This window comes from Pan paniscus, chromosome 6, assembly GCF_029289425.2.
Source record: "Pan paniscus chromosome 6, NHGRI_mPanPan1-v2.0_pri, whole genome shotgun sequence".
Classification (NCBI taxonomy): Eukaryota; Metazoa; Chordata; class Mammalia; order Primates; family Hominidae; genus Pan; species Pan paniscus.
In genome coordinates, this window is record NC_073255.2 from 11,506,973 (window position 1) to 11,530,307 (window position 23,335).

A 23,335-nucleotide genomic window follows, 5' to 3' on the forward strand; every position below is an offset into this window, starting at 1 on the left:
CAGAGGGACTGCAGAGACCCCCTTCCGGCCTCCAGTTCCGCTGAGCCAGGCTTCCTCCCACCTGCAGCTGGTTCCTCCTCACCCAGGGTCTCTGCAAACCAGGCCCCAACAGGGAAAGCCCCCTGTGTCCTGGTGATCCATCCGCAGAGCCCTTCGCACACAGTCTTGCCTCCAGGCCTCAGCGCCCATGCTGGCCCCCACTTAGGGAGGGAGGGCTACTCCCCTGCCGGCCTGTCACAGAGAAAGCCGGGTGAGCTCCGCAGCGCTGGAGGGGCATGGGGCAGAGAGGGCCTAGTACCCCAGGGAGCACTTGAGTTCATTGCCACCAGCGTGTATTTCTTTGAATTATTTAAAAAACAAACACCGGCAAGGCTATAGCAGCTGAAGTCAGTTTGTCTCTGCTCAGTGTTTAAGAATCAGAGATTTCCTTCCCTTAGGGAGAGGAGGGCAGGTACAGATGGGGGTACGTGTGTGTGCACGTGTGCTCCAGATCTTGTTACAAAATTAATTCAGTCTCACGATTCCTTGGGCCCAGGGGTGATTGATTTTGATGGATCCCAGGGCTGCCCAAGGGCCTCTATAATGCGATAACCACCTGACATGGTGGGGTCAGGTGCTGGACAGAGCCAGGCGCGCAGTCCTGACTTCATCACACTGCCATCTCATGTGGGAAAATGACGCCATCCATCCCACTAACTCTCCCAGGAAGCGAATTGTAGCGCGGTCGTGTCATCAAGGGGCCCGTCAGTGCCATGGAGGGGGCGCCGGTGTGGGCGGGGTGGGTGCATGTGGGGCCCTGCGTTGGGAACGCTGAAGGACACCTGAACCCAAGCCTGGCGCCTGGTGGCCTTTCTGAAAACGCAGTGGTCTGTGCAGGTCCAGGGCCCCCTCTTGGACCCGCAGGCTCCCTGTGCACGGAGCGCAGACTCACGGGGCCTTTCTGCTTCTAGGAGGGCGTGTGAAGACCTGGAAGCGCCGGTGGTTCATCCTGACTGATAACTGCCTCTATTACTTTGAATACACAACAGTAAGTAAGGGCCAGGCCTCCTTGCCGCCTCCCAGCAGTCCCGGAGCTGCCCTGGGGCCGAGGGACCCTCAGGCTGGTGACCCACAGTGAGCCCCGCCGTGTACTTTTCTCTTGTAGGATAAGGAGCCCAGGGGAATCATCCCGTTGGAAAACCTCAGCATCAGGGAGGTGGAGGACCCCCGGAAACCCGTAAGCTCCTCTTCCTGAACCTTCTCTCCTGCCAGCCACCTGGGAGCCATCCTCACTGCCTGCAGGGAACCTGCCCCAAGCCCCCCTGACGGCCTCCCCTCTCTCTTTCTCCACCAGAACTGTTTTGAGCTCTACAATCCCAGCCACAAAGGGCAGGTCATCAAGGCCTGTAAGACGGAGGCCGACGGCCGCGTGGTAGAGGGGAACCATGTGGTGTACCGGATCTCAGCCCCCAGCCCGGAGGAGAAGGAGGAGTGGATGAAATCCATCAAGTGAGTGGGGCCTCGGGGGCGGGGCCAGGCCCGTCTTCTCGTGCCGGTTGGAGGGCGGGGGATGGTCTGGAACATGGATGCTTCCGTGTGCAAGGGTGGACCTTCTGTCTCCAGAAACCCCAGAGGGCCGGGCTGCCAAAGCCGACGTTCAGATCTGAGCCTGCGGTCCTGTCTGAGGGGCCTCTGGGGCTGGTGGGAAAGGGGAGGTCTGTGTGTCACCCACGACCTAACCTGTGTGTTTTCCTTTTTTCCCCAGAGCCAGTATCAGCAGAGATCCCTTCTATGACATGTTGGCAACGAGGAAACGAAGGATTGCCAATAAAAAATAGCTTTCCTGGCTAAAAGACCCAGGTAAAAGACCCAACCCCAGCAGAAAGACACCGCGGGCGGCCCCTCCGCGGAAGGCGTGGCAGGGAGGCAGTCGCCCTGCGGTGCAAGCTGCTTCTCCAGAGCATACCGTGGCCCAGGTGGCATCCCCAAGGCCTCGTGCCGTGGCTGGGGTCCTGGGAGGTGGTCGCCCTGCAGTGCAAGCTGCTGCTTCAGAGCGTACCGTGGCCCTGACTGATCCTCGAGGCCTCCTGCCGTGGCTGGGGTCATGGTCGGCTGCGCATGTCCAGAAGCATTTCCTTCCTGCGACCATCCCGGCGCCCCTAGGGGGAGAAGCCAGGACAGCAGCTTCCGCTCTCTCCACAGCAGACACGGGACGGATTCCACAGACGGGAGCCTCATTCGTACCATGCCAAACGCATTCACTCGGGGCAGTGTTAACCGTTCTAGAAAGCCACTGTTTTATAGCAAAACAGGAAAGGAAAAGCTACCAGTTTTTTATTCAGAATTTTTCTCAGATATATAGGATTATAGCTTTTATATGCCTTTTTATATTCTGAAATTATAACAAAAGATACTTTCTAACAGTAGTATTTTTAGAATGGCAGCTATAAAGTTAACTCCTGGACACAAGTATATACTGTGCACTGAAAAAATATCCATCTAGACGCAGCACCCAAGGGGAGGGCTGGGGGCACCGGCACGGGGGCAGCTTGCAGCCCTGCCCTGTCAGGCTGTCAGACAAGCCCCGGGGGCAGCAGGTGGGCTTGGGACGGGCTGGGGGAGGGACGGCCATGGCACTTGGGGGCTCCAGGGTGACTCCCATGAGGCCTCCCTTCAACCAGGCTTTTTGGCCCCACAAATACTTTAAGCAAATCATTAAAATTATAACAGTTAATGGTTTGGGGGTGTTTAGCCTGTAACTGCTAACTCCTAGGAAACAGCCTTTTCCCTGGACACAGATGGTCCATACGCTGAGCCACGTGAAACTGCTGATGTTTTGTTTAGACGCACACATATGGCAGCGTTTCATACAGGTCAGCAGGTTAGACCGGCTTTTGACCATATTCACCGCTATTTAAAACCTGTGGCAAAATGAACGCTTATTTTACAGACCTTCTAATTTGACCAGATTTCTTAATGAATAGACACAGAATTAACTAAAAACAGTCTCACCCCATGTAGTGCGCCGTGTCCTGAGAGAGGTGTCCTCCCTACGAGGAGGGAAGAACAGGCCCTGGGGTGCAGAGGCCCGGCACGTAGAGAACCCAGATAGACGCCGGTGGTGGAACTGGTCAAACTCCACGCCCGCCTGGGAGGTTGTCAGGTTGCTGTGGATGTAAGGATAGGAGGTGCCCAGTGCTCCGCTCAAGGAAGGATGGATCTGGGCCCCACCTACAGAGAGGGCTCAGGGCTGGACCGGGGGCATTGTGTGCTTGGGCCGACCTGGGCCGGTGGCATACGCTGTTCTCTGTCGGGAGATTTGTGTCCCCAGGACCCTGTTACACAGTGGGCTGTTGGGTTGGTGGCTGGCTTTTCCTCTATGGACTTCCTCTTCCTGCCCCACCTGCATAGGCACACACACCTTGAATCTGCACCCTCTGGAGGGCATCTGTACTCCTGTGCAAAATGCCCAGTCCAGAGACAAAACCTCAGACTTTGTGCACCTAGGTTTCCTTCTCAGCAGCGGAGACTGTTCTTTGAGTTGCCTTGAAGTGGAGGCCGAGCGGCTGCGGGCCCTTCGCCTCCCTGCGGCTGACCTTGATGTAGCTTTAAGTCACACTAGACTGCAGAGGGGTCCGAGGCCAGAAACCCCTGTCCTGCATCAGACTTTCATTCCCAAGTTCTTAGGCTTTGTTACTGATACCTCAAATTGGAAGTTTTCGTTCTGAGAAAGGCAAGTCAGCGTTCTTGAAATGCCTGACTGGTAGATATGCAACTCTGGCCTCCAGTCTTCCATGAAAATAAATGCTGCCTGGACCCCCACCCAGACCACACACTGACGGCCGGCTCTGGCGGTGCCCACCCCTCAGGCTGGCCCGGCACCCAGGACTGGCCACAGCCAGCTCTGTCAGCATGTTGTGCTCGGACAAGCTGTTTCCTTCTTCTGACCAACCCAGGTGTGACCTGGGGATGCAGAGCTTTCTGTTTTGGGTGTTGGGAGAAGCAGCAGGAAGGAGTCGCCAGATGATCAAGCTCCCCCTTTGCTGTCATCTGTGAATGAGCTTCGCCAGGTGGTGGGCACCCAGGAGCCATGCAGAGGCTGTGGTGCTGAGTTAGACTCCAGGTACTTTGTGGTCAAAGGAAATCGCCTACCTCCAGGCTGTTAGGACAGTATTAGCATGAAGGCTGTGCAACCATCATGCCTGCTGATCCTTGAGGCAGGCCTGGTCCAGAAAACTCTGGGTCAGTGACTGTGCAGGGCCAGCCGCCACCAGGACGGCCCTGAAACAGGACACATCTGTTTTTGTCTCTCACCCTGGGCAGGCCCCGTCACAATCACAATCCTCCTCCTCCCCGCCCTGACGTCTGAGCGCAGGGCTTGAACTGTTAGTCCCAACTCTGGCCAAAGATACTTTCTTCCAGAGACAGAGGCCAGGAGGCAGTGAGGGGAGCCCCGCGGGGAGGCGGCGGCGACTGCCACAGCCCTTCCAGCCTGTCTTGCTGGGCGCCCTGGTTCATATTTGAGTTTAATTGTACTGACCCTGGACCCAGATAAGCAGCAACTTTTTGTCTTTGGGGTCACAGAACATTTTGGGGCAGTTTAATGTGGTACCAAACTGAAAATAGGAGCTATTTATAGATGGAGCAGCACTTAGTGCTTCATAGAAAGCAATGCCTATTTTTAAAGTTACAAACGCAGATATCTACATAGATATGCTTTGCTGAGAAGTTAGGTCTGTGGTAGACCAGAAACCACAAATTGACTTTTTTTCTTAGAAAATATTTCTATTTGCGGTAAATATAGTAATATGTAAATAATGTACATCTGTTGATTTCTGGAGTGTCTGTTATTCAATGTATATACTCCCACAGCTCGCATGAAGAAACAGCCTCTATTGATACTTGGTTGTAAAGTGAAGTAAGATTGGAGGGTGGATGGCTGTCAGAGCTCTTGCAGATACTGTGTTCACTAAATAAAAATCACATGTATTGTTAAAACAAGCCTAAGACTTGGTTCTTTAAAACAGATATTGTTGGGTCCAGCAAACACCCCTCCAATTTTCCTTTGCCCGTCCGAGGTGGGATGGCCTGGCCGAAGGTGCTGACTTCGGCAGGAGCACTTACTTGAAGGTTTTAAGAAAGTGAATTCAGATGATGACAGGAAGGAGTCTGGAAGCAAATGGGGAAAACAACAGTAAAAAGACGCCAAGTGTGTGATTTGCTGCCATTTATATACTATAGAAATTTTACATGCTGTATATTTACAGTGGGGCAAGTGCTTTTTTAATCTTTAAAAAAACAAAGATCAAACTTTAAACATCTCTGAACAACACAAACTGTATAAACCATACAGATTATTCAGATACAAACTGTATTAAATACAGTTTTCCCCACTCCATCTCCTGATGCAGGACCAGTGAATTATAAGTGTATCACAGTTTGATAGCATATCCATATTAAAAATAAAATCACAGTATGATTGTGTCTGTAACTAGAAACTCGAAGGGACCAAGCAGACAACGGAGACTCCAGTATCAGTGAAGACAAGAGACGCTGTATCAAAAAGTGTTGTGTAATAGAAACATACTGTCGGCTTTACAAATCATGTCTGGGTTATACATTCATAATGTAAATACTCATCATAACTGGGAAATTGATTGGAACAGTTCCACAAAGTTCAAAAACAGAACTTGTCTATAAAATACATCTTCAAATCTTGAATACAACTAAAATAAGCAAATTAGTTTCTAGTATCAGACATTACAGAAAACAGACTGCTCTCCAAAGTCTAGGTGAGAGCTTGTGAGTTTTTAAATAAGTCTTTAAATTAAATATACACACTGTCAGTTTGTACTTTTGACAATTCCATGGTCTCCCGGTTGGTCTTGCACCAGATGTCTAACTTGGAGGAACATTACATGAAATACAAGTAATCGACCTGAGTCTGTAATTAAGCAGCATTTGAGATGTTCTATTCCAGGGCATTATTTCAATGGGATTTATATACACGGTATTTTACAATGGTCAGCAGTGGTAGAAAGTGTTCGTCCATTCGGAATAAGGGTAATTAAGAAAAGGTAAAAGCTAAAAAAAAAGTTCTCCATGGTAAAATCTGTACAGTATTTACTAAAGAAGCACCACGCAGATTGGAACAGAGTTATTGTCTATCTTTATAATTTAAGCTGGGCTGGGGATGGCTTCTGTTGAACGCGTTGAATCTGAAAGACAAGAGGCGCAGGGTTAGTGAGCTGGAGGCGGGCGGCGGCGTGTAGGGCTTATTCCCGGACGCCCTGCCAGCTGCTCCCGAAGGCTGGGGAAGCTCTTCCTTGAGATCACTCTGCCTTCCTGAGTGGAAATGAGGGAACTGGCGGTGCGGGCAGCTCAGCCAGGGAGGCGCCATCTGCTGGGCCCGGCCACCACCCGCCCCAGATGCCTCCTCCACCTCCATCCTCACAGCCCCTCACTCAGGAAGTTTAGCTCCTTAATTAGGGTTGGGCCTCTCCCTTGAGGACACATTGATAAAGCCTGTTAATTAACGGCCAATTAATCCACAGACTCTTCACTTGGCAATTCATTTTAAATTCCTCTTGCTGACTACATGTGACAGACACATTTGGACAAAGTTTCCTTTCAAGGGAAAAATGGTTCACCGTCCCCTCTAGCTCCACAAGGGTCAGGTATAAAACCAGTGACTCTCCCAGGACCGCTGTGTGAAGTGATCCAACAAAGCCCCACAGCTCCGAGGTCCTGATCTGCTGCCCGGCCCTGGGCCACCTTCCTATGGTTTTGTACGGTGGCTGCTGGGGGGGTGCTGGCTCCAGCTCAGTGCCACCTCGGGGCGCAGACAGCAGCACAGGGGACGGGATGGACGAGGGAGCAAGGCTCTGCTCTCCTGAGTGAGGTGCCTGTGCTGGGGACCGGGCCTCTCCCTTCCCAGATGTTTATCAAAGGCCCGTGGGCTCTGCCGCTGTGAGCCGGGTTGGCTTTTCCCAAGTGAGGCACAAGGGAACAGGGCGACTCTGCCTGCGTGAGGGATGAGGGTCTTCCCCAGCCAGTAATGCAAACGTGATGAGGTGGAGAGTCTAGGTCTGTCCCCAAGCGCGTGGCCTGGGTCTGGGCTGGCTGGGAACCTGCCGGGGCCTCTCCGTGGCTCTGCCAACTCCTATGAGCCCAGCCCCCAGGCAGAGCCGCAGAATTACAACTCCTCTGCCTGCGTCCCCTCAGCGCCACCACAAACAACGAGGAAACAGACAGGAAGACAGCTTACCATAACTAGTGAGTTTTTTGTTTTGAGGCTGAGTTTTCAATCACCTAGAAAGCAAAGGTCAGGAAAGAGATTTTAATGATGGTTGCAAAATCGCCAGTGCCTCTGCTGTGTGTGTGCGTTAAGTGGCTATGGTCAGAGTCACTGCGGTTCCCTGTGAGCGCCTGAGGCCACTCCCCAGTGAGGTGAGCAGGCATGTCCCAGCGCTCAGCGGCTGCTCCCAGGGTTTTACTGATGTCAAAGGGTTTACGTGATGACTGAGGGCTCCATCCAACCCACACGCAGCCTGATGTTAGAACAGATCTCAGGCCCAAGAACTGAACTGGGCGGAACAGAGCCGGAGGAGGAGTTTGAAAGAGAAAGACAAGGGGCCGAAGTCCAGGGTAGAGGGGGACCTGCAGGACCACAGGACGCTGGGTGAGGCGGGGCCGGGCAGCGGCCTTCTCGGAAGAACAAGAAAGGCTCCTCAGTCTGCTTGCAGCAGAAGTGCCAGCTGCAAACCCTGTCATCGGTGCAGTGGGACGGGGACGGAAACACAGGGCCACCACACAGACACGCCTGACCACAGCACCCGAGACACGAGGCAAACAAGATCACGTTCAACCTCCCTCCTGCTGGACCAGCTGCCTCGGGGGCCATCACTGTCTCCCAGTAGCCCCAGCTGGAAGCCCACGATCCTGGGAGCCCGCACCACACTCAGAATGAGCCCATCCACTGCATCCTCGGATCCTCGGGTACCAAGCAGCCCTCACGAATCTCCTTCCCCGATTCGCTGAAATGGGAACGCAAAACCAATTCTGAAATGTCCAGAACGTCTACAAGGCCCGCAGGCTCCCCATCCTCACCGGCAGTGCTGGTGCCTGTCCTCATCTCCGGCTGTTTCCCCAGCACTCCACGGGCAAATGTCCCCCATGGGGCTCACCCCGCAACCCCCAGCTCTCTTTCACACACTCTAAGGACCGTTTACCCCTCAATCAACAATGCATGCTGGCTCTGGGCTGCTGGGAGGGACAGGCCTTCCCCAGAACACACAGCTCCACCTAACCCACAACTCAGCCGAGAAGCAAAAGGCCTCAGGGCAGCCCTGAAGATTCGTCAAAAGCCCCTGGGAGGAGGGGATGCGCTTCACACGTGAACGCAAACAATGGGCGTCCAGGCAGGGGTGACAAACCCTTTCTGTCAAGGGGCAATAATAAACATTTTCCGCTTTGCGAGCCACACGGTCCCTGCCCTGCCGCAGCCACTCACCTCTGCCAGGCAGTGACAGCGAAGCCGCCAGACAGCGTGCGAACGCACCTGGCTGCGCCCCAATCAAGCCACAGACACTGAGGTCTGAATTTCACATCATTTTCATGTGAAACGCATTGTTCTTCTTTGGGATTATTTCCAACCACTTAAAAAGGTTAAAACCATTCTTAACTCCAAGTTCATACAAAGTCTGGTGACTGGCCGAAACTGGCCCCAGGGCTGCAGTTTGCCAGCCTCCGCTCTAGGTCCACTGACTCGAGTGACATCCGCTTCTAACAGGCTCACAGCTCCTCTCGAGGGTGAGCGGTCACCGGACACCAACGGAAGAGGAAGTGGGGGGCTGCCTCAAGTGCAGTAAGAGCACAGCGTGTGGCCACAGGACGGAGACACAGCCCCACAGGGCAGAAGAGAATCCAGGACACCTGGCAGGGGCAGCCAGCGCTCTGCCACATGGAGGCCTCTGCAGTGTCACTCAAGCAGAGGCTGGTGCCCACGCTTCTAATGACCCAAGCGAGCAAATCAGTACCGAGCATCAGGGTACACTCAGAATGCTACAGGTTTAAGGATTCGGGAGAGTAACGTATACGCTGCAAAAGTATTTCTATCAAAAATGCTTTAAAACCAAGAGTTCTCGAGACCATCCTGGCTAACACGGTGAAACACCGTCTCTACTAAAAACACAAAATTTAGCCGGGCGTGGTGGCGGGCGCCTGTAGTCCCGGCTACTCAGGAGGCTGAGGCAGGAGAACAGCATGAACCTGGGAGGCAGAGGTTGCAGTGAGCTGAGATCGCCGCCACTGCACTCCAGCCTGGGCAACAGAGCAAGACTCCGTCTCAAAAAATAAAATAAATAAAATAAAATAAAATCAAACCAAACCAAGAGTTCTGGTCCTTTGCAAGGCAAAGTCAGATGCCCAGAGCTGTACGTTCCAGGGCTTTGGTGACACAGGTAGTGCTGCCCTCAGTCCTGTGTCACTTAGGCCTTCAATAAACGCTAAGGGCTTGGTGCTAAGGAGCCAAACTGTGCAACGGAACCACACTGCAGGGATGAGCACTGAGGCCGGACCAGGCAGGGCAGGGGTGCTCTGAGTAACTGTGCCCTTTGATGCCACCTGAGGTTTTCTTTCTACATGTTAATCACCTTTGCAAAGAAAATGTATTAAGAAATAGTTTCTATCTTCCTAATTCCAAGTATCTCCTCTTACCCTGGCCATACTCAAAGAGACGACACCTGTCATCCCTGCTTTCCATCCGTAAGTGTTTCGTTTTCTCACGGAAAGGTCCGACGCCTTCCAGAGGCGGGCCACCAGAGAGAGGAAAGCCACCCTGGGCTCTCCGGAACTGGGCGACAGTCTCCAAGCTGGCGACCCTGGGTAAGTGCAGTTCTGAATCTTTAACAAAGTCCTCTGATTTTCTTGAATGTCTCTTCTTTTTCTTCTTCTTTTTTTTGTGTCTGTGGAGGTCAGCGTCAGAGCACGCTGCTGAGAGTTCTGAGTCCTGCTGATGCCTGCAGAAGGAAAAGCCAGAATTCAAACCCCTGAAACACAAAACCACCAGCAGCAGACCCTGGAGCTTGGCCTTTCCACCCATTCACTGAGAACATTCACTGTGCAAACACGCACAATTCTTATCTAATTAGCCACGTAGGCCAGGTATGGAGGCGCACACCTGTAGTCCCAGCTACTCGGGAGGCTGAAGCAGGAGGATCACTCGAGCCCAGGAGGTTGAGGCTGCAGTGAGCTACGACTGCAACACCACACTCCAGCCTGGGCAACAGAGCAAGACCCTGTCTCAAAAATTTAACAAGTTTGCCTTCACTGTAATGACTGTTTCAGTCCAGGGCCATAAATTCACCAACTTTAGCTCCATCCTGAACAGTCCCATCTCTGCTTCAGCTTTCTCAGGAACTGAGGCTGTTGGACAAACACCGCAGGGAGGATTCTGCTAACTTTTCCCGAAACCAGTAGTTACTTGAAGGGAAAGGAAATACTAAGCCTCCTTCCCTCCCATGTGCCTGAGACACCTGGCAGCAATATTATTTTTCCCTCAAATAACCACTGCCTATTTTCCATATGGCTTTTGGTAATCTTTCCCAGGGTTTCAATTTCAAGAGATGTCAACTAAAATTACTAATTCTGTTCCTGCTCATCCATCTCATCATGGATAAGTCATTTTCAAGACAATCACCAACCAATTTAGCTTTTTAAAAATACAAAAACAGGCCAGGTGAGGTGGCTCATGCCTGTGATCCCAGTGCTTTGGGATCGCTTGAGTCTAGGGGTTTGAGAACAGTGTGCGCAGCATAGTGAGATCCTGTCTTTACAAAAATAAAAAATTAGCTGAGGATGGTAGCACACGCCTGTAGTCCCGGCTACTCCAGAGGCTGAGGGCTGAAGCAGAAATATCATTTGAGCCCAGGAGGTCAAGGCTGCAGTGAGTTATGATGGCATCACTGCACTCCAGCCTGGGTGACAGAGCAACACCCTGTCTCTTAAAAAATACAGAAGCAAATTTCCCAATTGGATTTCAAGTTGAAAAATGGAGACAAAAACAAAGGCCGAGGAAACAAAGGTGTCTCAGATGCCTATGCTGGGCAGGCGGGCAGGCACAGGAAAAGTGTGCCTCCTGTTGTCTGCCTACCTCACAGCCACTGAATTTCAGGAAAATATAACAGATACGAAAACATAACTACATCTGACAAGTAAGAATATTAACACCAATTCTAAGGTCAAAGACTCCCAATTGTTCATTGATGGAACACTGCATGCTTACTCCTGGAAGAGTTATAAAGCATTCACCAAAAATGGCACTATCATTTTGAAAAAGAAGGTTGTTAGGCATTTAACGACACCATGAAGAATAAAGATACAGCTTCAAAGCAGGGCAAATTTTTACAAATCTGTAAAAATAGTGAAATCTCAAAACCCACAGAAATGAAAGACACAAATCAGGCGGATACAACTGTGGCCTGGCTGGTCACTTGTTCCTGAGTCGGGTGAGAAGGGACAGGCCCCATTGCTGACAGCAGCGCCAGCGCCTCGGGGAGCACAAGGCCCCAGGCTCACCTGGAGTCGCGGTCTCGGTGTTTGTCTTTGGATTTCTTTTTCTTCTTTGATTTTTTGTGCTTCTTCGCTTTAGGCTCTTCTAGAGGATCCTTCTGTTCGCTCCTCCGGGCTTTCTTTTCAACATGACTGTCACTGTTCTCCACACTGTCGTGTCTCCGTTTCCGGGACTTTCCATTTTCGTGTTCGTGAAACCGATCAGAGAGGTTACAGTTGTCTCCGGCTACAAGTGCAGTTCTGTCGTGGGAGAAGCGGTCGGGGTGCGGGGCGAGGGCGTGGGGCGCGCCTGCGCGGGGGCTGCTGGGGCGGTGCCGCTCCCTCTCCCGGGCCGGCTCGCAGCCCCTACGGCCCCGGTTGTGGTCCTTGTGCGGCCGCTCGTGCAGCCCGGCCCGCTCGTGCTCGCGGCCACCGTGGAAGGGCTTCCAGTCCCGGGCAGCGTACGGGGCGTACCTGTCATGGTAGTACCGGCACCTGTCCCAGCGCGGCCTGTCGGGGTAGAACTTCTCCCGGCCCCAGCCATGCTCGCCCTCGGTGTAGTGGTGTCTGACCCAGTCCGGCTCCGCCCCGCTCCGGTGTCGGGAGTGGTGGTGACTGTACCTGCCCAGAGAGCGGCGCTCGCCAGGGCTGAGCCTGTCGCCGTGGCCGGGGTGGTGCTCCGGGGCGTGGCGGTCCTGGCGGTCGCGCTCCCGGGGGCAGGTGCGGCGCCGCCGGTGACGGTGGCCCTCAGTCTTGCTCCTGCTCTCTCTGGCGGGCTCCCCGCTGGACGAGCGCTCTCTCCGGCTGCGGTAGTGGCCTCGGTCCACCTTTCTGAGGCTGCCGATTTTCTCCTTCGCTGGGGAAGGGCCTGGGGCTTTCGGCGCCGTGGCGTCCTCGACCCTCTCGCCGGGACTAGGCTCAGCATCCCCTTCCGGGTGACCGGCCGGGGCCATTTCCAGCACAGGAGCTGGCGGCCCCTCTGCGGCCTCGGGTGCGCCCAAGCTCTGGGATCGGTCCTGAGCGTCCCGGGCGTGGTCCCCGCTGGGGTGAACAAGGAGTGGCTGCTCGCAGGGCTCCTCCGACCGCGCAGGCGGAGCCGGACTCAACCCCTCCGGGGCTTCCGCCAACGCCGAGTCCCGCGGGCCCTCCGCGATCATCCCCTTTGCGTCCTGGGACAACGGGCTCGCGTCGCCTGTTAAGCTCCCGGGATCACACAGGTCAGGGGGTGCTGTGTCCCCCACGATGTCCTGGCCGGCGCTGGGCGGAGGCTCCTCGGGGGCGACGGCCATGGCCTCCCAGGCGCCTTCTTTGGTAGCGGGGGTGCCGGGATCGGGGGGCGGCGGAGCCTTCTTGGTGCTGCTGAGGCCGGCGGCCGCATCTGGCTCCTCCAGGGATTCGGCGGCGGGGCTGCCAGGCTGAGGCTCGGCGTCGCGGTCCTCGGGAGGGCCCCTCTCTGCTCCAGGTGCACTGCAGCCCCCAAACAAACAAACACGCCAGTTAGCGTGGGCTTGACAGGCTCATGTCATTGCATTACAAGGACAAATACTTCAAAACGTTCATTTGCTATTTCGTCTCTTTTTATTTTATTTTATTACTATTATACTTTAAGTTTCAGGCTACATGTGCACAATGTGCAGGTTAGTTACATATGTATACGGGTGCCATGCTGGTGTGCTGCACCCATTAACTCGTCATTCAGCAGCTATTTCGTCTCTTTAAATACATCTCGCCGAAGCCCAATATTAGGCTAGTACTACTATCTCTGCAAACTCCCAATTTTCTCTTTCCCTTATTAAATAAAAATAAAATGTTGTATCATTAAGCCCAGCTCCTAGCCTATTTTTCAAAACAATAATCCTAGAGTTCTAGGCTCTTCCTGTTTCTGGATATCCCTCTAGTTCTTCCAATTCCTCTATTTTTTTTGTTTTGTTTTGTTTCATTTTGTTTTGTTTTTTTGAGGGACAGAGTCCCACTCTGTTGCCCAGGCTGGAGGGCAGTGGTGTGATCTCAGCTCCCTGCAACCTCCATCTCCTGGGTGCAAGCGATTCTCCTGACCCAGCTTCCCGGGTAGCTGGGATTACAGGTGCCCACCACCATGCCCAGCTGATATTTGTGTTTTTAGTAGAGATGGGGTTTCACTATACCTTGGCCAAGCTGGTCTCGAACTCCTGACCTCAGGTGATCCGCCTGCCTCAGCCTCCCAAAGTGCTGGGATTACAGGCGTGAGCCACCGCGCCTGGCCGCAATTCCTCTAGTTCTTCCTAATAACTAAGACTAAAGAAAAAAAGTCCAGTGATGACAGGGCCTCCTCCTTTCCTCTCGACTCCCTTTCTCTGATTTCTCTTGGACCCTCAAAGGTAGAGCGGCCACCTCCAAACACAGCCAGCAGCTCCTCCAATTACTGACAAATTATGAGGAATCAGAGGCTTTAGCAAAACGTTCTGTAGTAAATTAACTTTGTCCTTTGATTCCCGCAGAGCCTTCGATATATCCTCAGGGTTAATAATGAAAGCTGCTGTGGCCTGGGCTTGTCTGCACAGCCACCTACCTCACCCTGACGCTACCTGGCCTAGGGCCGAGGGAGCGAGTGTCCAAGCTGGCCTATCCTTAGGTTGGGAATGAGTGTTCCCTGCCCACAGGGTTCGCCCCATTCCGGTTTAATATCTACGCCCTCCTAACAGAGGGCCTCAGTGAGGGCACTCCCACCCGCCGGGGGCCATTCTGGGGTTGCCACAGTGATGGGAGCCCCACCAGCACGAACAGCACCCCCACAGGTGAGTGCCAACAACCGTGCGGGTAAAAACTACGGGTGTGTCACTGGCACGGTTTTCACTGTCACTGACGTTTCCAGGAAGGCACCTAGTATATAAATCTAGAGTCGCTCATGCTGTGATTTGATCAGAACTTCACCAGAAGTTGTTCGCCATGAGAACATGACTTCCTGATGACGAACCCGCGCCTGGCACCGAGTATGGTGACATCCGGCCGCACTCTGAGCTGTCACTCACAGCCAACCTGTGCAGAGATGCAAGCACCGCCTGCACAGCCTCTCGCCACGGGGCCGTCCTGCTGCTGCTTTGCGAGGTGAAGCCACTGACATTGCATGACAAATTCCTTTCCTCTTACTCCTAATGTTACATTTACATTCTTGACTAACATTACATGATTTTTTTTTAATTGCGGGGCAGGTTTTATTATCTATAATTTCAGAATCCTTGAAGGGCCTTTACAAAGTACAGTCATGTACCTCATACATACGGTCAACAGACCACATATGATGGCGGTCCATAAGATCACAACATAGCTGAAAACTCCCGTCACTGTAACAGTCCAAGGGCAACGCGTGACTCGTGAGTGTGGTGATGCTGGTATAAACAAACCCACTGCACTGCCAGTCCCATGGAAGTCTAGGACATACGATTACTACATAATACATGACAATGGCAATAAACAACTCTGCTGGCCGGGCACGGTGGCTCACGTCTGGAATCCCAGCCCTTTGGGAGGCCACAGCGGGTGGATGAGTTGAGGTCAGGAGTTTGAGACCAGTCTGACCAACATGGTAAAACCGTGTCTCTACTAAAAATACAAAAAAAAAATTAGCTGGGTGGGGTGGCGCATGCCTGTAGTCCCAGCTACTCAGGAGGCTGAGTCAGGAGAATTGCTTGAACTTGGGAGGCGGAGGCTGCAGTGAGCTGAGATCGCACCACTGTACTCCAGCCTGGTGACACAGCGAGACTCCGTCTCAAACAAAAAAACAAACAAAAAAAGAAGTTATTTTTGTACAGCTGTATGTTTGTGTTTTAAGCTAAGTGTTATTACAAAAGAGTCAAAACAGTTTAAAATTAAAAGTCTATAAAGTAAAAAAGTTACAGTAAGCTAAGGTGTGTTTACTATTGAAGAAATCAATTTTTTTAACAAATTGAGTGCAGCTGAAGTGTGCAGTGTTTCCAGAGTCTACAGTAGTGTACTGTCCCAGGCCTCCACATTCACTCAGCACTCACTCACTGGCTCACCCAGAGCACCCTCCAGTCCTGCCAGCTCCATTCATGGTAAGTGCCCTGTGCAGGTGTGCCAGTTTTCCTCTTATACCATATTTTTACTGTCCCTTTTCTATGTTTAGATACACAAATACCACTGTGTTACAGCTGCCTACGGGATCCAGTGCAGTCACAGGCTGTGTAGGTTTGTGGCCTAGGAGCCGCAGGCCACACCATCTAGGTCTGTGTGACACACTGTGGTGCTGGCATGATAACCACATCCCCAAACGATGCATTTCTCAGAAGGCATCCCTGTTGTGGACGGACGGATGACTGTATGTGCTTCTTCACAGGACTGAGAGCCCTGGCCTAGACCCTCAGCACACCCTCACATCATCATTTCTCATGAGAAAGATGAAATGAGATGGCACTTGAAGGCGCGCCAGTAACACCGCTAACCAGAGAGAGGTGGCCACGCAGGAGGAGAAATAGCATGGTGAGCACATCAAGTTTCCGTGGACTCAGTCCTGTATGCCACATTTTTTCTTTACTCTTCTAAAAGGCAAGTTAATAAATCCTATACATTATAATTCAAATCATTCTAGGATTCAAAATGTTCATTATAAAATTTCTACAGCATTCAAATACTGACACATCTGGAGGCTACTGGATTTCCTACTATGCTGCCACACGTGCCTCAGATGTACTCTTACGTTACCTCATTTCATCCGTCGAGCCTTTCAGTTTGTTGCTAAGCCTGAAGGTCTCTAAGATTTTGTCTTCTGGGAGAGACGGCAAAGGAGCAGGCATCAACTGCAATAAAAACAAAAATATTTCAGCTTCAGTCGCCAGCTCCATGCCTCCTGAAATCCAGCCAAGGGAACCGCCACGAACGAGGCCGAAGACCCTGACGTGCACTCACCTTTCCAGGAAGACCGTTTGCCTTAGCAAAGGGATTTTCTGAGTGCAGGGCAGGCTGGCCTTGGCAGCTGGCACCATCAGGCGGCAGGCCATTTTCTTTCGGGTCACTGTCGCTGTCTGCACTATTAGCACCGTTTAGGGTCATGGGTTCTTGGAGCTCGTGCGGAGTGGCCTCCTCATCTTCGGCATCTTGGCCGGGAGAGTGGGAGCTCACAATCGTACCAATCCCATTCTCCTTGCCCAGCCCCTTCGACTCCTCGTCAGAGTCCTCAGAGGACTCAGCGCCATAGGGCACCAGCACGCTGGAGTTCAGCTTGGATTTGCCATTCATCACGGGCTGGGAGCAGGATTCACTGCGGGGGATCGGTTTTGTTACTTTACTAGAAACTGACATCGTAGATGCGTTCGAGGTAGACTGTACTGCAGAATTGGTAATGGTAGAAGAGGGAACGGGCTTGGTAGGGTTCTCCAAAGAATTGCTATGAAGGTTAGGTTGAGACTGACACTGGCGAACAGGCAACTTGTTGTGAATACTGATTGTAATTTTTTGTTTCTTAGGATGTTCTGGGATCACTGAGGACCTATTAACTGACCAGTTTTGGACAGAAGCTGAAGCATTAACAGGACTAGCCCTGTTGACACTGGAATTCCCGTTAGGACTCGACATGGAACTGCTTGGCGTGTCTTTCAATGGTCCAGTCCCATTTAAGTGAGGTGGATTCTGGAAGTAAGCAGAGCGCACCTGGTCAGAGCTCCAGAAACATGGTCACACAAACAGAACCCATTTTGGCTGATGGGTCCTTCCCATTTTGCTTTTTTTTTTTCCAGGACTAACAAGTTTCATACACCTGGAAATGTTCTCTGTTTTTCTCAATCCCTCCTACCCGCGCATACTTTCCACAGGCCCTAGTTTTCTGGCAATAAATCAACAAACAGGACATACATGTTTCACAGAAAACAATCCTCAGACCAAACTCGTTCTGTCCCAGATCTGATGGAAATCAGCAGGACCTGTGGCATGGAGTCACACACTTGCTACCTGGTTGGGTTTCCTGGGAGCTCGCCGCTGCAGAGTGCCAGGAAGGAGGAATCACCCTGGCCTCGGAGCAGAGGAGACGGTCACGTGGGCGGAGAGTAGGGGCTGCTTCAGCCGCCACTCACTCAGCCATGACCCCACCACTGCCCCACAACGTCTCCACATTCTCCTCACGCAGTGAGACTCGCTGCAGGTTCCCCCATGGCTGCTGCACCCCCGTGGAGGCGCAGGCGTGAAAGTCAGTTAACAGATCACGTGTGGCCTTCCCAGCGCCTCCTCACATACCTGAATTAGCTGCCGTCCTAACACTGGAAAGCTTCATGGTAAAAACAAAAACAGTCTTTGGAAAAGCAATGCCAACCACCCCTTCCTACAGGTCACATGCCCTCCTGTTTGCCAGAGTCCTGATGTCACTCTGGAGCAGAGCCCAATAGGGGAGCCCGCTGGGCATTTGATGTGTGACTCTGTTATACCTCAAATACTGCCTGATGTCCATAAAATAAAGCATGCAGCTAGACCGTGTGTGTGATCATCCAAAACAAACTCAAGCCGAAAAGCTGTGAAGATGCCACAGCTGAGATGAGGCCCCCACTCTAGAATCCTGTGTTCCTTGTGACACTAGCTCACTACTGTTCGCCCCGACAGGACCAACAGGGAGTAAAATCAAACCCAGGGGGAGAGCAGACAGAAACACCACACCCCTGAAACGACTAAATGGACCTAACAAACGTGTTCTTGTAAACAGATCGCTTTCCTGCAATCCGACAGGAATTAAAGAATCTCCAAGTGTTTAACCCTTTGAGCAGAATGGAAGTCCAGAGAGGACCTAAAATTTAAAGGTGCTGACACCCAGGCTTTCCTCTTTCCTCCCCATTGGTGAGGTTTGCTGTATATTTTGGGGTTTTTGTTTTTTTGGGGGGTTATTTTGGAGACGGGGTCTCACTCTGTTGCCCAGGCTGGAGTGCAGTGGTGCAATCTCAGCTCACTGCAACCTCTGCCTCCTGGGCTCAAGTGATCCTCCTGCCTCAGCCTCCTGAGCAGCTGGGACCACAGCACACACCACCATACCCGGCTGATATTTGTATTTTTTGTGGAGACGGGGTTTCACCCTGTTACCCAGGGTGGTCTCAAACAACTGAGCTCAAATGATCCACCTGTCTCGGCCTCCCAAAGTGCTGGGATTACAAGCTTGAGCCACTGCGCTCGGCCGTTTTCTGTATATTTGAAATACTGTATAAGAGGGTTTGATTAAACTGTGAGAAGAAATTCAGATGTATTTGAGGACACAGCAACCACTACAATTCAACTTGAGAGTTTGAAATTACATTTTAAAAATTAACATAAAAATGTTCTTCTCCCTAAGGACTGTTACCTTTATCATGTGAGAGGGAAGCTGTGGTCCGATAAAGCCTGGCGCAGCCTGTTTGTTGGTGACAACCCGCTGACTGATGACGGGGCGGGGAGAGGACTGGCCGGGGCTATGGGTGGGATGAGTAAGTTCACCTCCATTTTTCACATCATGGGACCTGGAAACAAGGAGAGCGATACTTAGGGTGACACAGGACACCTCCTTAGGAGAGATTCATTTACAAAGTCAACAGCATTTAACCCCTCAGGCGGAAACCTGATGAAAAAAATAGCATGTTTATGCTACACAGTATGGAGCTATACACATCCCCTCCTTCAGGCTAATGTCAGGCACTCAGATCAGGAGACAACAAGGGTAACTGGGTAAATGATGTTCTTTAAACTGTGTTTTCTGAAGATGCTGTTTCATCTGAAAGGTATTTCTTTTCTGTTTATTTATATTTTCCTTTTTTTGAGACAGGGTCTTGCTGCGTCGCCTAGGCTGGACTGCAGAGGAACAGCCATTGCTCACTGCGGCCTTGCCCTCCTGCCTCAGCCTCCTGAGTAGCTGGGACCACAGACATGCATCACCACGCCTGGCTCATTTTTTTAATTTTCTGTAGAAATGGGGTCTCGCTTTGTTGCCCAGGCTTATATTTTTCTAATTATAAATATATGCCACTGTGGAAAATCTAGTGTCCAAAAAAGTTAGAAACAAAATCCTACCCCTCAACTTGGCCTGAGGCCTCCTCTGATCATCATCTGTGCTTCAGCCCAACTGCCGAAATCCAATGCCAGTGTTTAATATTTCAATGTGCAGACATGAGCATTCTGCCAGTTGGACATTTGAGGATACTCTTGATTTTCAGCTATCAAACATTTTTTCCAAAAATGGAGCGAGTGAGTGAGTGAAAAGCGTATGCAGCCACAACAGGACAGAGCTGGGTGCGGGTGCTGGCCTTGGCCTGGAAGGCGACTGACCTGTGCTCCAGGTTGGGAGGTGCTGGCCGTGACCACGCCAGGTGCTCAGAGGTCCCTTCCTGAGGTCTCCACTCTTTGTCCTGTGGCTCCTGGCCCACTCCATTGCTGCCCACAGCAGAAGCCCACCCTCGTCAGCTACCACCTCTCCCTGCAGCTGCACCTTCAGTGCTCATGGCCACAGAGTGCGATGCGGAGCAAACTCATCATCCCGCTCAGACACTACCTTTCTTACTCTCAAGGCACATGGCAGAGTTGATGGTTTTTGGTTTTTTTTGAGACAGTCTTGCTCTGTCACTCAGGCTGGAATGCAGTGGCTCAATCATGGCTTACTGCAGCCTCGGCCTCCCCAGGCTCAGGTAATCCTCCCACCTCAACTTTCGGAGCAGATAAGACCACAGGCCCACAACACCACACCTGGCTAATTTTTTCGTATTTTGTAGAGATGTGGTCTCACTATGTTGCCCAGGCTGGTCGGTCTCGAACTCCTGGGCTCAAGTGATCCTTCCATCTTGGCTGCCCAAAGTGCTAGGATTATAGGCGTGAGGCACCATGCCCAGGCTAGAGTTGATCTTTAAGCTGCTGGGTTTTTTTTTTTTAAACACTGAATATTGAATTCAAATATGTTGATAAGACAAGAAGAAATGACATACCAGAAAATCTGGCAATTTGTTTTCATGACAATACCTGATATAAAAGAGCACATAGGCTTGTTGGCTGAGTACCGATCTAATATCACTGGTAGATACAATGGAGTCATTCATTTGATACCAGAGGCCATTGCTAGCCTATAAACGAGAGCCAATAAAAGAGAGAGATTAGATTTAATTAAACATGGAACATAGTCAAGAGAAATATTTTTTTCTTTTTTTTTGAGATGGAGTCTCACTCTGTCACCCAGGCTGGAGTGCAGTGGCGTGATCTTGCAATCTCCACCTCCTGGGTTCAAGCAATTCTCCTGCCTCAGCCTCCGGAGCAGCTGGGATTACTGGCAGGCGCCACCACACGCAGATAATTTTTGTATTTTTAATAGAGGCGGGGTTTCACCCTGTTGGCCAGGTTGGTCTCGAACTCCTGACCTCAAGTGATCCCCCAGCCTCAGTCTCCCAAAGTGTAGGGATTACAGGAGTAAGCCACTGCGCCCGGCCAAGAGAAATATTTTTACCTCGGGTATTCACATTTTAACTGTAAAAGTTCCACCTCTCCCTACCCCAAGAATGCTACTGCTGTCTTATAGCATGTATGTAACAATAGTTAATAGCAAATCTGCACAGCTTACTTTTATGTAGCAGAAGTAATGGCCAGCATGGCAATTAAAACCAGTGTGGACCAGCACTGCATACAAGACGTAGACAATTGGCTCTCCGTTGGGTTGAGACATATATGGCCGAATATCAAGATACTCAGGGTATTTCACATCCTAGAAGGAAATGGAAAAAGGAGAAACATTTCCGAGAGCACAGATCATTCCACATATTCAGGTAGAGGGTACTTAGAGCTTCCTAGGAGGGGAGACCCACAGAACACCTGAGCCCTGTGATATTCTAGCAAAAACCTAATGCATTTTAAAAACCTAGTGCATTTAGCCATCTTTTTTCTTTTTTTTGAGATGGCGTGCCACTCTATCACCCAGGCTGGAGTGCAGTGACACGATCTCAGCTCACTGGAAGCTCCGCCTCCCGGGTTCAAGTGATTCTCCTGCCTCAGCCTCCCGAGTAGCTGGGATTACAGGTGCGCCACCACGCCCAGCTAATTTTTGTATTTTTAGTAGAGACAGGGGTTTCACCATCTTGGCTAGGCTGGTCTTGAACGCCTGACCTCGTGATCCACCCAGCTTGGCCTCCCAAAGTGCTAGAATTACAGGCATGAGCCACTGCGCCTGGCCTAGCCACCTTCCAAAGGGCATGGCTAACTGGGAGGATAGCTGAATCTAAGTGTATTTAAGGCCATCCTGCTGCATTTATTATTTTCTTTTAACAAGTCAGGATCTATATTAAGTGAATTCTTCAAACCCATCAAAGGACAGAGTAACAAAATGACAACTCTGAACATAATTTTTTTTTTTTTGAGACAGAATCTGACTCTGTTGCCCAGGCTGGAGTGCAGTGGCACAATCTCGGCTCACTGCAACCTCTGCCTCCTAGGTTCAAGCGATTCTCCTGCCTCAGCCTCCCGAGTAGCTAGGATTACAAGTGCCTGCCACCACACCCAGCTAATTTTAGTATTTTTAGTAGAAACAGGGCTCTGCCACGTTCGCCAGAGTGGTCTCAAACTCCCGGCTTGAAGTGATATGCCCAACTAGGCCTTCTAAAGTGCTGGGATTACGGGCGTGAGCCACCACACTCGGCCGATTATTTAATTTTAATAATTCAGGAATGGATCGTTTATTTCTCTTGCATGCTATTTAGTTTTTGACCACTTTCAATCTTCAGAAAGTGGGAAGAAAATGGGAAAATTCAGTGTACTACCAATCAGAAAACAAACAAACAAGACAAAATGAACTTTGGTGAAAACTGGCAAAGTCTAGCAGGAAGTCCTCTTTGGATTTCAGATTATACAGGCTCTCCCTGTAGCCCCTCACAACCATGGGTACCAACAAAACAGACAATGAAGCCCAAATGTAGGTAATAGTTAGCAATTTTGTCATGAGAAAGTCGAGTCCTTAATCCTTAATAGCTACAGACACGTTAAGCCTCGAAAGGCTCGACATAAAACATGATTAATGACATCATCCACATACCTTAGCAATTTTTCCACCAGTAAAATTTGCAAAACGTTTCAGAGAAAGTGTAAGAACATTAGAGGATCTATGGATAGTGAACCTCTTTGAAGCTGGAACCATCTTTTTACACCTTGAAACAAACAGAAACAAAAGTATAAGAAGACGAATATATACACACAATTTGTGGTATTTTGGTCTTTCTTGTTACTATTCTCAAACATTCCACATTAAGGTTCCAAAAAGGACACTGGATGAGAACCACCAGCCTTCAACCAACAGTGAAAATATTAACATTAAAAATACAGGGGAAACTGCTTAATTAGCATGAAAGGAAAGGAAGTTAGGACAATTCTGAAAAACCAAGCCACGCAAGCCACCAATAATGTTAAAATTAGGTTAACACAACTTCCTCTCAATTCAAAAGAAACTGAAAAACGAACATGTTCAGACTGGTATAATTATGTGAAAATATGTCTTAAATTCATCTAATTTAAAAATAATAATTATTATTATATGAAAAGAAAGCCCTAACCAGAAACAAAAGGAATAAAAATAAATATTAGAAATGTCTGTGGAATTTAAAACAAAGGCAAAATCCCTCTGGTCTTGAAGATTTGACAATAAAAAAATTACTTCTATTACCTGACCACAAAGTGGAAATCTACTTAAAAACATACAAAAGAGCTTTCTTAAAATAGGCACTCTTGACTTCATGGGGAAACATATTAATGAATGATCAAAATTAGAGTTTTTCAGCAAATGCTATCCCAAACCCTGGGAACCCACCCTAAGAGAGAAGGAGTCTCACTATCCCAGAAGAAA

General features: G+C 50.6%; 2 protein-coding genes across 9 annotated transcripts in view; one reads left to right on the plus strand and one right to left on the minus strand.

Moving 5' to 3' along the window:
- The window catches only part of CYTH3 (cytohesin 3), a 113,858-nt gene extending 108,881 nt beyond the window's left edge, over window positions 1-4,977 (plus strand). For all 5 annotated transcript variants that reach the window (XM_034963669.3, XM_034963670.3, XM_055114942.2 and 2 more), the window contains 4 exons: window positions 951-1,027; window positions 1,145-1,216; window positions 1,334-1,488; window positions 1,745-4,977. In XM_034963669.3, coding sequence (XP_034819560.1) covers window positions 951-1,027; window positions 1,145-1,216; window positions 1,334-1,488; window positions 1,745-1,817 — 377 coding nt within the window. In that variant the 3' untranslated portion in view covers window positions 1,818-4,977. The remainder of the gene's footprint in view (window positions 1-950; window positions 1,028-1,144; window positions 1,217-1,333; window positions 1,489-1,744) is intronic.
- Window positions 4,978-5,191: 214 nt separating this feature from the next.
- The window catches only part of USP42 (ubiquitin specific peptidase 42), a 56,662-nt gene continuing 38,518 nt past the window's right edge, over window positions 5,192-23,335 (minus strand). For 3 of the 4 annotated variants that reach the window (XM_034963666.2, XM_034963668.3, XM_063605619.1), the window contains 10 exons: window positions 22,532-22,643; window positions 21,071-21,211; window positions 20,479-20,579; window positions 18,839-18,992; window positions 16,432-17,151; window positions 16,228-16,322; window positions 11,557-12,996; window positions 9,697-9,998; window positions 7,247-7,290; window positions 5,192-6,197 (listed from right to left, as the gene is read on the minus strand). In XM_034963666.2, coding sequence (XP_034819557.1) covers window positions 7,283-7,290; window positions 9,697-9,998; window positions 11,557-12,996; window positions 16,228-16,322; window positions 16,432-17,151; window positions 18,839-18,992; window positions 20,479-20,579; window positions 21,071-21,211; window positions 22,532-22,643 — 3,073 coding nt within the window. In that variant the 3' untranslated portion in view covers window positions 5,192-6,197; window positions 7,247-7,282. The other variant, XM_034963665.3, reaches the window with a different exon arrangement.